Source organism: Erpetoichthys calabaricus, chromosome 3, assembly GCF_900747795.2.
Source record: "Erpetoichthys calabaricus chromosome 3, fErpCal1.3, whole genome shotgun sequence".
Taxonomy (NCBI): domain Eukaryota; kingdom Metazoa; phylum Chordata; class Cladistia; order Polypteriformes; family Polypteridae; genus Erpetoichthys; species Erpetoichthys calabaricus.
In genome coordinates this window covers 102,140,131-102,154,701 of record NC_041396.2, presented here as the reverse complement: position 1 = coordinate 102,154,701, position 14,571 = coordinate 102,140,131, and the positions used below count along the sequence as shown (strand labels likewise).

The 14,571-nt window shown below is 36.2% G+C and overlaps 1 protein-coding gene across 2 annotated transcripts in view; it reads right to left on the bottom strand.

Annotated features, from left to right (window-relative positions):
• Positions 1-14,571, bottom strand: part of tpd52l1 (tpd52 like 1) — a 54,292-nt gene that overhangs the window by 21,638 nt on the left and 18,083 nt on the right. For both annotated transcript variants that reach the window (XM_051925656.1, XM_028797247.2), the window contains exons 3-4: positions 6,812-6,960; positions 2,188-2,289 (exon numbers count right to left, since the gene is read on the bottom strand). In XM_051925656.1, the coding sequence (XP_051781616.1) occupies positions 2,188-2,289; positions 6,812-6,960 (251 nt within the window). The remainder of the gene's footprint in view (positions 1-2,187; positions 2,290-6,811; positions 6,961-14,571) is intronic.

Sequence of the window (14,571 nt, the reverse complement as noted above, 5' to 3'; positions counted from 1 at the left end):
ATAGCATTCAGTACAGCAGAAAACTCACTGCACAAACAAAATACAAATTAACATCCTTATTAATAATAAAGGCCTAAAGAAAGCATTGAAAACTAAGTGTTTCTGTTCTATTGCTTTTTAAAATATTTTATCTTTTAATCTTTGAATCATTAGATGTAATAGAGGCAGGGGATCCAAGGTCTACGTTACTTTATATGAGAATCTGCATTAGGATTTTATTTGGTTCATTTCTATTTTTACAGATAAGGTGTCAGACAAGATTAAATACAGCAAAAGGAATATGTTTACTGACAATCATAATAAGCTTACTGCATCAGCAAAACACCTTGAAACTGAAAACAGCAGGTAACAATAACCATTCATTAATGAAATGCCATGCACAGTATGGTCAATAATTAAGTGAGTGTTTAAGCTCACACTGTTAAGACACCTGTCACATCATACTACACAGATTCTCACAAAATGTTACTTAAAAAAAGATTTTGACCCATTAAAATATGAATTTTATCACTTTTTTTTTTTTTTTTTTTTAACACTGACTCTTATTTTACTCCCGTTGTAGTTCTGGTTGTATTTTTTTTTTTTTTTTGCAAGTCAGTAAGGACAGCAGTGACCTCAGGTATTTTACCCACGCACTAATTAAGGAAATGAGAACAAAAAGAAAGAATCACACAGATGCACTGCAACCTTTCTCACCTTAAAGGAAACAGGATTTCAAGCCCACTAAAGCTGGAGTAAAACAAGAAAATGTTGACTTATTCATAGTATACAAAACAATTTAGTGATAAATGAACAAATGTTCTAGGTTAATGGAAAAAAAAAAGGCAAATTAAATATTTTTGTCACCTTGGAGACTTCCACTACAGTTTAGAAGACCCAGAGAATACAATAAGGCCATACAGGTAGTAGAAAGTTCCACCTACACTATTTAGATGTAGACATTATGAAAGGTTATGTGTATAAATTGAAAAAAGTGACAGAAAACTGCTTTAATGTCAAAGCAAACCTTTGTCAATGTACTAGCAAAGTATAGTAAGGGGAGTTAAAGCTCTGTTCAAAGCTACTTTTCTCTAATGAAATAACATATTTTGCATTACACTTCCTGTAACACTTTACTGAAAAGGTATGGGTGACAGAAAGGTATTTGGAAGACACAAACTGAGTGTGTAGTGGACTTGATCACATTACTATGCAGTGCTTATCAATGATAATTGGAACATGAATTTTGTGTTTTGTTTTGTTTATGGACAATGCAACTGTCAAAGAATACTATACAAGTCTATCAAGAAAAAAACATCTTCAATAAGCCATAATCACCAGTCTCCAATGAACTTCTTCATACAAGTGAAGGAAACCTAAATAAAATATTTTAAAAAGGGGACATGTACTAAAGATTTTTTTAACAAAAATTAAAATGCATGGCTATTCTTGTCCATTCAGGGACAGTGGTTACAGGCTTCCCTTCATGACAGACAAAATTCTGATTGATGCTGAGGTCATTCCTTAAGTTACCTAAGGTTAACTAAGTCTCTACTTATGCAGTAAATTAAGAGTTAACCTGTGGTACAAAAATTATAAAAGCTACATGTCAACATACTGAGATAAATTAGTTCATTTACTTTGTGTTGTAGACTGTTCCATAATCAGTGTCCACAGTGAAGAAAGAGAATGTGAAGACAAACAATAGTCTAAACTGATCCAAGTGTGAGGCATTTCGAAGAAGTCCATCACTTTAAAGAACGTCTTGGTTTACTGCATTTATCCACTTTAAGCTCTCTGTCCCATTTAGGGTAGCAACTACTAAATTCAGTGAGTTTGCTGTTCTCCCATTCCCTAGATGTCTGAAATAAGAAACAACTGCCTGTCCATTCTACAAATATTTTTTACATTTTTAATTTGTATATGCTGAGGCTTTGTCTGCATAATTGAAAGAAAATCCTCATCCTCATAATCTACCTTGTGAAAAGGTAAAATAATGAAATATCACAAAGGTATATTAAAAAAAAAAAAGTGTTTAGTCATTACCATATTTTGTTTGAGGCCATTCATCAATGTCAACAAATTAATTAGTCAAACCCAGTGCTAAAGTCAGATCTCTATTATACAACACAAATCTTAAATAGTTTCATCAAATGAAAAAAAGAACCAACAGTTAGGAAATAAAAATGACAATTTATATTTACTTACCTCATGTCACCTATTTTTCTGCTGATTGCAGAGCCAACATTGCTGAAAGCCATAGAAGCCATTTGCCCTGCATTGCTAATGGTTTCCTGTGTCTTTTTGTATCTGAAAATAAAACGAATTAAGACAATAAAATTAGATAAACATATAGTAATGTATAGATTATTTTGTAATAATATTTCATAAAATAAAATACTTATTTTATAATGGAAAACTAGTACCGTTATTTTAACTCTTATGGGTGTGCCTTTCTGCTATACTGCCACTTGGGAGTCATGTTGGCATTTGTATAAACTTTGAGCACAACTATGTAAACTCAACTTGGAAATTTTATATCTTACAAATTTCTCATAAAACCAAACCTATGTTTTGTTTTGTTCAATTGTTTTGTTGAATTTGAATTTTGACCGATTTTGGAATATGGTTTGTGTTTGAACTTCTACCTTTACGATTATGATCTTAAATGTAGTAACATGCCTGAATATACATTCGAAGAAAACTTGCACTATCAACACTAGAATCCCTGAAGTCACCATAATCTCAGGCCACCTTAAATTCCTTTGCATCTCTCCATTAGCGTCTTTTGTCTTGCAAATGTCGATCAGCAGTGGTAGCTAGCAGCCTGCTATCCCCACGCCCCCAGTCCCTGAAACAGCTGAAGTTCTCCCAGCTGAAGTCTCTTTATTTGGTGAGGTGCCTGGAGTTGTATGGGGTAAATAATAAAATCGTTATTTGGAATAAGTAATAAAGAGACTTGAGCTGGGAGAGCTTCAGCAGCGTTGGTGGGAGATGGAATAGAAGGCTGTTTGCTGCCTGTGCTGACTGACACATTTGAAAAAACAAAGACACTGATGGAGAGGTGCAGAGGAATTTAAGGTGGCCTGGGATTACGACTTTTTTCGTAGGCTTCAGGGATTCTAGTGTTAAGAGTGCTAATACTTTAACACAATGCAAACAGAGTGCAAACCTGAAAGTCTTAGATTTTTGAAAAAAAGAACCAAGCCACCTGCACACTTCCTGTGGCATGTTATGCACAATAAAAATAAAAAAAAATTCTCAGAAAATGATAAAGGTGGAATGTGTGATTGAGTAAATTGAAGTGCCACAAACCAACTGTTGAATTTCTAATGCATGACAAGTCACTCTTATGTTCAGTGTGCAGACTTCATGTAAAATCTGGTGCAGTGTAGCTGGACTGACAGTTCTATGCTACCACTCTGCCTATCCCAAAAAATCTGTGCTAAACTGACTAACCTTCAACCTAATTAACGGTATTTAATGTTGTTATTTTAGCCTGTGTGTGTGTGTTGGTGTATTCAACCTGCAATAAACTGATTGTCCTTGCCTTGTGGACAGATGCTTAGTGGAATAGGCTCCCTGTGACTCTGCCTTGCATAAGCAGTTCAGGAAGATGTATGCATGCCTAAAATCTGTTTATCTTTTTTCACTTGACTGCATGCTAGGCACATGCTCAATATTATGTTTCACCAAAGTACACATGTGCATTACCAATGCACTGACAGGAGGCACTATCTTAACAAAATAGGCTTTCATATAGTGAAAGAATATAAGCAATCACAAGTGTGACTTTTTTCAGGTGTTGTTGTCTAGATGTCTACAGAAAAGAGACATCAATTCACATCTGGACATCAACATTCAACGTCAGTAATGGTGCTTAATGAGAGTTTTCCTGTGAAGTGAAGAGCACAGCTGGTCTCCTTTAAAAATGGCTGAATCTCACAACAATGTGTTGCTTTCTTCCTTCTTAAAATGACATGAATACTCTATTTTGTGTGTAATCTCAATATGCAAATCAATACTTGGTGACTTTTTTAATATATGCTTCACTTTAGAACACTGTTTTATGTGGCATATTAATATACACCATGACTGTGAAGGAATAACTGGTTTGGAAAATACCTGAAGTTACCTTTTAAATCAGCCTCTTTCCAAATGAACGGTGAAGTTTTTGCCACTCCAGTTCCCCAAATTAAATGGAATTATTTATTGTGGGGAAGTATTTACTTGATGCTCATAACACGAAAAAAGGGTACAAAGTAAGTTGTGGGTATATCGGAGTACACCCTATTCTCTGAGCTATAAATGACAGTAATTTGTTTTGGTGCACAGTTAATTTTTTTTTTCATTTTTCTCCTGGTTTCATTGAATATATAAAAACATAGAAACATGTGAAAGACAACATAATTCAGTTACATAGCTAATTCTAAATTAAAAAACAATACACTTATACTATAAAACCATTGGGAGACCTTCATTAAAATAATTATTGTTTATTTAAGCATTTGTCAAATCCAAAAAAAATCTCGGAATTAATCCACTAACATATCAAACATTTGAAAGATGCTCAAAGTTCTTAAATATCAAGGTTGCCAGTATCTTTTACATAATGCAAGGAGTGATCAAAAGTTTTGAGGATGACCCATTCAAAAGATACAAAAGTAAAAGAAAAAACACAGAAAAGCTTGTTTGATCTTGCTTATCCAACCTCTCTTTTCATGGTGGTAACTGCAAATTACTTAGATTTTAAATAATCACAATGCTTCCATCGTTTTGACTGTCATTTTTACTCTAGGTCATAATAACATTCCCCTAGTTTACTTAATTATGAATTCATTCTTTTTCACATTTTTTCCCAGTCTGAATTTGTTACCTTGTAATCCTAACTGGAAAATTGAATGCAGTAGTAACTCATTTAGGAATCAACATTCTTGGTACAAAATGTGCATTGAATTCCTCACTTTTTTAGTTTCATGAAAAGTGGTTCAACTGGCCCACAACTAATCTCTATAGTGTCTGCAGTCTCATGCATCACTATTCTTTGATTCTATATTATGGTGGCTTTATGTTCTACTGCTGCCAATGTGAAAGGCATGCCAGACCTTCTCTCTTCCTTCAAAGTTATCTTTACATATCTGAATACATTAGCCCATCTCTTCACTGTGGTATATGAAGAGGACTGGTTCTTGTACACTTTGAGTAAGTGAAAATGAATCTCTGAAGGGGTACTGTTCTCTAGTTCTTACTATTAGAAATGTAGTGATGGAACTTGATTTTGCAGTTTTCAGAATCTATGTTGACTTGGTTCTAAAACAAGAAACACACAGTATAAACCACAAAGGTTAAAAACTTGCAATTCACATATTTTAGCATTCAGGAGCTAATCTTTGGCCAATTACAAAAATAGATCCATAAAATACCTTTTCGGGTTCAGGCTCAAAGCTTTATGATGACTTATTGTTTTTTAAATTGTCGGGAACACACCATCTTCAGATATATTTTTCATTTTTGTCCCGATAGTACTATCTGTCCATTTACAGTGAGCAGAGCTATCTCTGCTACTTCTGGATGCTAATGCTTTGCTGTTCCATGATTAGCAGTCATGGCTACGATTTTCATGTGTGAGGACAAAAATGGACCGGATCCTTCTGAAATATTTAATTGCTTGGGGATAAGTTATTCTGTTTCCTTCGTCAACAGGTCAAGTTGAACAAGCTCATGCACACAAACACATGCACATGAGCTGTATGTTAATAACTTTGGCAACCTCTGTGAAAGGTAAGTGACTAATATGGCTATGTGCTTTTTTTGGTGTAACATACAACAATGCCAAGCCACAATGTAAAACCTGTAATTGCCTTAACCTTAGACTAGCCCATATTTAAAACTTGACAAGAAATTTTAAAAACTGGGAAACTAAAAATGTATATTTTTCTAATTGCATGAACAAATCTATTTTTTATGAGTGCTTGAATACTTTTCTTGCACGTTAAATGTGGAAATCAATAAAAAAAAATGGAAAAGTAACTATCTTGATTAAATATTTCGGTAGTACTCACTGATCAGTTTAAGTAACAACTGGATTAAAGGCAAGTAATATCTAGTCTTTACCATGAGTTTGGTGAAATTTCTACAACCACTACTGGAGTGTAATGATCCATCTTTCTTTTCAACAAACAAAAAAAAACCTAGCACCAATAGCGCTATAAGAATAGCATTTAAGTTTTCTTGGATGAAAGTTTCAATAGCTTTGCTTTCTAAACAGTATTGTGATTTTCAAACCAGGAATATCTTAAAATAATTTTTGGAACAGAAGACTATGACCAAATTCTAAACTTCTTATGGCAAACCATGAATTTTCATGGTAACAGTTTAAATCTTCAATGTCATCACTTCTAACTGGTCTGCCATTATTGGCTGAGATTTTTTAGTTGCCCCTGAATTAACATGTGTTTCAGTAAAAACTGTACACTCTAAAATAACAGGAACCATTAGACTGTTGGGTGAAAAAAAACAGCTCACTTGAACTCCTCCGTCAAGTCGTTACAGAAAATGTAAATCTAGTGCTAGATATGGACAGAATGCCAATGCATCTCAAAATAAACTTGGGCACACACAACAAGCCAAGTTAGAATTTTCAGTTCATTTATAATGTATGTTTTTGAAATGTAGGAATAATCCAGGGTGCCAAAAGAAATCTCTACAAAAGGTCCTTACAATTGTAAAGCATTACCATCAAACATTATGCAATTATATAATTCATTGAACCAACCACTTGCAATTTAAACAGAAGCAATACTAATGGGTCCATTTACACTTTTTGACTTACGCTGTAGATGTTTGCATATCATGCCAGCTTTTATTAAAATTCTGTTTAAATTCACTTAGTGGACTAATTCCAAGTTTCACTTTTAACTCTGCATGATGCTTCTCTTTGGCAGTCAAGACTTGCTTCAAAGTCAAAATTTCTTCTTCAAGCTAAAAAAAAAAAATAAAATTTAAATGTAAACATTTCTATTATATATCTTTAATGAACAAATCAAATGGGGTAAGACTAAACCCTAAGTCAGCATGGTGAATTCTCTCTGACTTGATCACCAGAACTAGACAAGTTATTTAACATAATTGTGATTTTTAATAAAAAGTAAAAAACGAAAAAAGTTATACATACAGTATAAATACACATCTCCCACCGAATCCATCTTAATAAATGGAGAAGTGTCTGCCCGGTTCCTGTGTCTCTGTTATTCCTAAGGATGGTGCATCACAAGCATTTTTAGTAATAAAATGCATTGCATTTGTCATTCCAATAGATGGAGCATCACAAACATTAACACTGCTTTTATGAATTCCCTACCAAATGGCAGATAACAGAGACATATGAATTGTATGGTGCACTGCAATGGTTAACGCCGAGGTCTATGTAGATTGCTCGGATTTCAACCCATCTTAGATGGGCAGCATAGCTAGTGAGTTTATAAAAGGGTACAAGATCTTTACATAATAATAATTGTTTACATTATTAAATCGTTTTTGTATTGTGTGAACAGTTTTTTGGTCTAGCATTGATCTAATAGTTTGCATTTTCTTACTGTTTAACATTTTTTTATGTTCTGTTGCTGCTGGAGCAAGTGATTTTGCTTTGATTTATACTAAAAAAATTAAGTAATATGTTGCTTTAAAGTTCTGTACTGTATACCAGTATTCCTTAACACTTAATGAGAAAATCACTGGAAATTCAATAAACCATAAAACTGTAATATTTAAATTCTTCAAAAATTTTTTTGGTGGTCTTTAGTAATCCCTTTAGACTGTGGCACAATATGCCTCTCTAATTAATGTGCTGACAATTTCAGTCTAACAGTAAGGAGAAATACATTCCATTAAAGGATTAGACAGAATCATCTGCATAAAATCAGATGAAGGTAGGTAACTTTTCACTTCACTTTAGAAGAGAAAAGGAGAAATCCTCACAAAGCAACACCTACTAGGTGTCAGAATTTATTTTTTGTTTTGCTATAAAAAAAATAACCAAAAAAAAAAACTGCCACCATTCAATATGGTGCTATGTTCTTAGACTCAAATCTACTGTTGAGTTACCAAGCTATGGTTATGTTAAAATCTTTTAAAGTAGATTAAAGAAAGGGCATACAAGAAAGAAATCTTTACAGGAAGGCACAGATTCACATAATAGATATATTCAGAATAATAAATTTTATTTAAATAGCACCTTTGACATGGTTAAAGCAATTCAAAATGGACAATGGGAATAAAATCACAGAAGACAACACTGGATAAAAAACGCAAAATATAATTAAACATTACATAACTGTGTTTAAAGCAGATCATACTGTCAAGAAGAGACCTAAACAGAATGTAGAAGTCTCAATGTGGAAGTTTAAGTTACACAGTCTGTAAAGCTTTCACATATCAAGAGAATCTGTATAACTATGTAAAAACTAGCAGGATTTAACTTATAACAACTAATCCTACATTATTATAGATAGGAGTTTGGACTTTTTAAAGAGTTTGATCATGGAAACTCGACACACAAACATCACAACGTGCATTTTAGTATCTAGTGCTTCATGTCCATGGCTACAGAGGTTTTTTGTTAGCACTTTCATTTGTCCCAAAGGGGAATTTTTACTTTTTAAAAAAGCTTATAATAATAATAAAAATATCATAATAAAAAAAAAAACTACTCCCATCAAATACACACCCTAATTACTAAAAATAAAGGAAAACGTCTGACTTGGCCAAAGATAAATAGCGGTCACAGTCAAAAGGGAAGAATTATAAAGGTGTATCGTCGTTGGTATAAAGGAGCCACACACTTCTGCTGAACACTTTATTGGCTGAAAGTACTTAATGACAGTATGTCAGAAAGAGGATGTGCAGCATTGTTCATAACAGTTTTATACTCCCCTTTGCTACCACCTCTAGGGGGACGAAGAGTGCATCCTTATAACTGTGCCTGCCTTTATTTAGCTTGTTGGTTTGGTGGGCCTGTCATGAACAGAGGTTAACAGCCCAGCACATTACAGTATAGAAAAATCACACTGGCCATCACAGTGTTGTGGATCACTAACCACATTAATGGATTATAGTCTCCTAAGAAGAAGAAGAAAAGAGTCTTCTCTGCACTTTCTTATGTAGTTCCACAGTGTTAGGAGACCATTCTAGCCTGACATTGATGTGGACACATTCCCCTGACCCCAAGTACTCATAGCAGTGCACCACTTCCACCTCCACTCCTTGGACACCGATGGGGCATAGAGGCTCTTTGTTTCAGTGAAACCAGTAACTAGTGTCTTGGTTTTGCTGATGCTAAGCTGTAAACAATTCCTTCTGCACAAAGAAACAAAGTCCTCCACTTGACACTCATATTCTCTCTTACCCCGCTTATCAATACACCCCATTAAGTGGCATCACCTGGTGTTACATACTGTACATAGTCTAAGATGTACAGGAAAAAAATAAAAGTAAACAGGAAAATTCCCTGTGGTGCTCCAGTGTTGATCACATCCACATCAATGACACGGTCCTTGAACTGCACAAATGGTGGTCTGTCTGGCAGATAGTCCATTATCCAGAACACCACTGTCTCCCTTGCATATCCCTCAGCATGGATAGTTGGATGGTATTGAAGGCACTGGAGCAATCAAAACACATAATCCTCAAAGTGCTGCCAGCTTTGTCCAGATGGAAATTAACCTTGTGGAGCCAACAGACAAATGCATTTTGCACTGAAATCTTTGTCCGTTAGACAAGCCACAGTGTGTCCAATTGGTCTTTTATAAGACGACATGTTTAGTTCAAAAACAGTCCCTTGAAGCTCTTCTTAATATGGGACATAAGGGTCATTGCCATGTAATCATTAGGTGAAGAAGTGCCTACCTTCTTTGGAACTGGAACAATACTAGTTTTCTGTAGCAGTGACACTTTCTGGAGCCTTAGTGACTGAATGGGTAGTACAGAATTCCACAAAGACAGTCAGCACAGGACTTAAGGATTTTTGTGTATCACCTCATCAATTGTCTCCTCACTTGCTCATCAGTTTTGGAGAACCCTTACTGATGGTCCAAAGGTAGGAGTGTTTTAATCCAGTAAGGGGTGGAATTGCGGGAAATGGTCACTAGAAGAAGGTGGTGGAAGGATGGAAAATGTATAAAAAAAATGGGTTCAGGGCTTAGCTTTGTCCACATTTCCTTCTAGCGCATGAGCACTGGATTGTTTCAGTCCAGTAATTAAGCCCAGTGGAGAGGGACTTTATGCCTGGTAGCAATTTTGTGTAGGACAATACAGGTAAGCATTATGTTGCACATTCAATGTGATTCAACTTACAAGTAGTTAAGTTATGCAAAGTGCCTAAGAACTCCATTTAAGCACAGAGTTGCATATATTGTTTTGCAATGAGCAGTGTTGATGCATGCCTGCTATGGTGTGTTTGCTGCAAGAAAAGAGGTCATCAGCTATTTTAGGAGTGGACAGGCACACTCTCCTAATATTATACCATCTGGCTGGTTGGTTGGTTTGGAGCTCTTTGTATAGAGCACTTTCCCTCAAGATACAGGTGTCATGGACAGACCCAGGTCACATCACAATGCAGGTTGTGATGATGAAGGCAGGGTCAACCACAGATTTAATACAGATACCATGCCTCCCCTTTTGGTTGACATACTGTACACACACTCCCTCCTATGAAGTGTTTGTATATGCACTTGACTGCAGTCATAACAGTAATAGTAGTGAGCATGTTTCACCAAAATAAAAAATAAAAAAAACTTGCACATGGTCTGGTCAGTCTACCTTTGAAAATTTAAAAAGTGTTTGATTAGACTCATAAATGCAATAGACACAGCTGATTTGTCCAATCGACAACTTGGTAGAAAGTCCCAAATATATAGAAACATAGAGCAATGAGGTCCTCTTCTTCCATAGACAAAGCATGACTCCTGCAGGTTCTGTTTTGAAGTTTTGGCTCAGCGGTGTATTGCTCCAGTGGTTTTTAAAGCTTAACGTACACCCTATGGATAGTATCCTCTCCTACCAAACTGGTGGTGGTGATGGTCAATACCTACCACATCTATCTGGAAGTCCTTTACAAAAAGCTGAATAGGATGGCTGTATAATTAGTATTTTCAAAACACACTCATTAAACATCACTAAGCTGATGTGCTTTGCCTTGCATTCAATTAAATAAATCATAATCAAGGCCTATAAACTTTATGTTCACTACACCAAAGAGGTGGAACTATTGACTCAAAAGGACCTAATTTCACTGTTGCAGAAACCCACACAATGTGGGAAGGTGTTTGGTGCCATTATTGAGCAAGTGAAACTTAGATGAAAGAATCTGAAGGCCGGGGCAACAAATGACCATGCTGAAGCAAGTAACACCAAAACAGACAATAAGCCCTTTATGAGGGGCGATTACACAGAGGTAATTCTTGACATTACTGGAGGTGAAAACTCCAAAGTTCTGCATGCGATTTAAAATGTTGCAGGATACAGTGAGACAACAATTGTGGAGGAAAGTGAGCTCAGTTTCTCCTAATGCAGAGGAAACATATATTCTGGATCTCTGCCCTATTATTGAGGAAAAAGTTGGATCTGTGGTAGAGCCTGTAGTTATTGGCACAGGAGCACAGGAAAGAAACTGGAAACATTCTTTTCCAAACAAAGATGATGATGATGCCTTGAAGTCACTTCTTAAATGAGAAACCAAAAGAGCAGAAATATAGACTTGTCTGGCAGGGAAACAAATCACTCTTATGTAACTACAGCAAATCAAAGCCAGACTTGCAACCCACCTCCTAAAAGCAGACATTTAAAAATCTAACTTCTCCACAAATGTAGAAAAACTCTTAAAGTCCTTTATTTTGTTAACCATTGGATTTTTAACCTTTGCATTAATTTAAAACATGCTCAAAATGTATATTTGTTTTTATTTATTTGTTGTGGGTCAGATGAGGGGTCGCTGCAAATAAAAACACATAGTGATTATATATTTAGATAGTGATGGAAGGACTAGATGGCAGCCCCCCTGGGTTGTGGCGGTGCTTTGGATTCCCACAAGGCTACAGGGAAGTTGGAGTTCAGCATAGCCCTGTTGGGTTCCGTAGGTGCCACCAGTGGGTGCTGCTGGAGCATTGGAGCCCTATTACATTGGGCTTCAACTACACCTTGGAATACTTCTGGATTATGCTGATGGGCCACCTAAAAACATTGTAACACTGTCAGAAGAAAGGACACACAATCTCTGATATACGCACATATAATTCCAGCCGGAGATACACGCTTAAAATAGGACACAGGCTTAAATAGACGGATACCTAAATAATAAAAAAGACTTTACGACCAGCACACTTCGAACCTCACCTTATTGATTCACACACATATACAGTACATATCACACAGTATATACATATACACACATAACGTACACATGTGAATATGATTTGGATAAGAATATAAAAACAAGCTGGTTCTGTCTGCAGGGATACGAAGCTAGGTGGATTTGCAGATAATCAAGAATGCGCTGAATTATTACAAAAGGGACTTGGACAACATACAGACTGGGACAGATTTGGGGCAGATGGAATTTAATGTAAATAAATGTAAAAAAGTGTTAGTTTCGAATACACATTGGGAGGTCTGAAAATTGGAAGTACACCTGTTAAGTGGGATTTAGGAGTCATACTAGACTCAACACTATCAACTTCCAGACAGTGTTCAGAATCCATTAGGAAGGCTAACAGAGTGCTAGATTATATAACACAATGAGTACAGTGCAAGTCAAACAAGGTTTTGCAGAAGTTTTATAATGCACTGGTAAGGCTCATCTGCAGGACTGTGTACAGTTTTGGTCTCCAGCCTACAAAACAGACATAGAAGCGCTAGAAAAAGTCCAGAGAAGAATGATTATGCAGATTCCAGGACTACAGGGTATGAGTTATAAGGAAAGTTTAAAACAGCCGAGCCCTTTCAGTTTAAGCAAAAGGAGATTATGAGCTGACATGACCGAAGTGTTCAAAATTATGAAAGGAATAAGTGCAGTGGATTGAGACTTACTTTAGAATGAGTTCATCAAGAACACAGGGACAGAGTTGGAAACTTGTTAAGGTTAAATTTGCACAAACATTAAAAAGTTTTTCTTCACACAGAGAGCCATAGACACATGGAATAAGTTACCAAGTAGTGTAGAAGACAACAGGACTTTAGGGACCTTCAAAACTCAATTTAATGTTATTCAGGAGGAATTAAGTAGATAGGACTGGTGAGCCTTGTTGGGCTGAACGGCATGTTCTCATCTAAATCTTTCTGATGTACTAATGCTCTGTTCTTACTATGATATTTTTTAAAAAACAAACAGATTAAGGAAATGTAGACTGAAGGTTAAATGAGATGCCAAGTAAGTTACTGTAGTACAAAGAAGCAGGATACACAGGCACTGGCAGCCTACAACCATGACTTTGGAGTAGGAAGTGTAGACAACAAATTAAGGAATACATGAAAGAAACTACATTTGCCTAAGTTTTACCTGTTCAAAGATGACTACTTGTGCTACCCATCTAAAATGGGTTGAAATTTTAGTGATCAATAAAGACCGCAGCGTTAACGTTTGCAGTGCACCATGCGGCATATATATCTTTGTTATATGCCATTTAGTATGGAATTTGTAAAAGAATTGTTAATGTTTGTGATATGCCATTTATCAGAAAGAAAAATGCAATGCATTTTAATACTAAATGTGTTTGTGAAGCAGGTGCTTTTTGCCATGCATTACAGAGAGGTTGCTTTGAAGTTCCAGGGACAGGGGGAGAAACTAGGTTGCCCTATAAAAGATGTCCCTGGTTCAAATAAAGACTGGCTTCTAGAGTAAATCTAATTCTGAAGGAACAAGAGGTGACTACAGAAGCAGTCACAGCATGGGGTTTAAAAGGTCCTTCTGACCATAAGGCTATTGAGCTTTAAAATAATGTGTGTTGTTGGCATGATGAAAGGGAGGCTAGAGATAGTAAGAGAAGGTACAGGAGGTATTTCAAGATGTATGTGCAGTTTACGGTACGCAAATACATTCCACATTGTTAGTAACGGAAGGAACTTGTATAGGCAAGCCCAAGAGAGGCTGTCATTTTAATTTATTTTTTTCCTGATTTGCATTTAGTTATTATTTACTCTTCCTAAAGTGTTTATTTTTGTAATAAATGCTCAAACATTTTGCACATTTCTGGTTTCATTGGCTCATAGTTTGGAAAAATATTTTAAAAAGTGGATTATCTATAGGGCGGCACGGTGGCGCAGTGGGTAGTGCTGCAGCCTCACAGTTGGGAGACCTGGGGACCCGGGTTCGCTTCCCAGGTCCTCCCTGCATGGAGTTTGCATGTTCTCCCCATGTCTGCGTGGGTTTCCTTCGGGCGCTCCGGTTTCCTCCCACAGTCCAAAGACATGCAGGTTAGGTGGATTGGCGATTCTAAATTGGCCCTAGTGTGTGCTTGGTGTGTGGGTGTGTTTGTGTGTGTCCTGCAGTGGGTTGGCACCCTGCCCAGGATTGGTTCCTGCCTTGTGCCCTGTGTTGGCTGG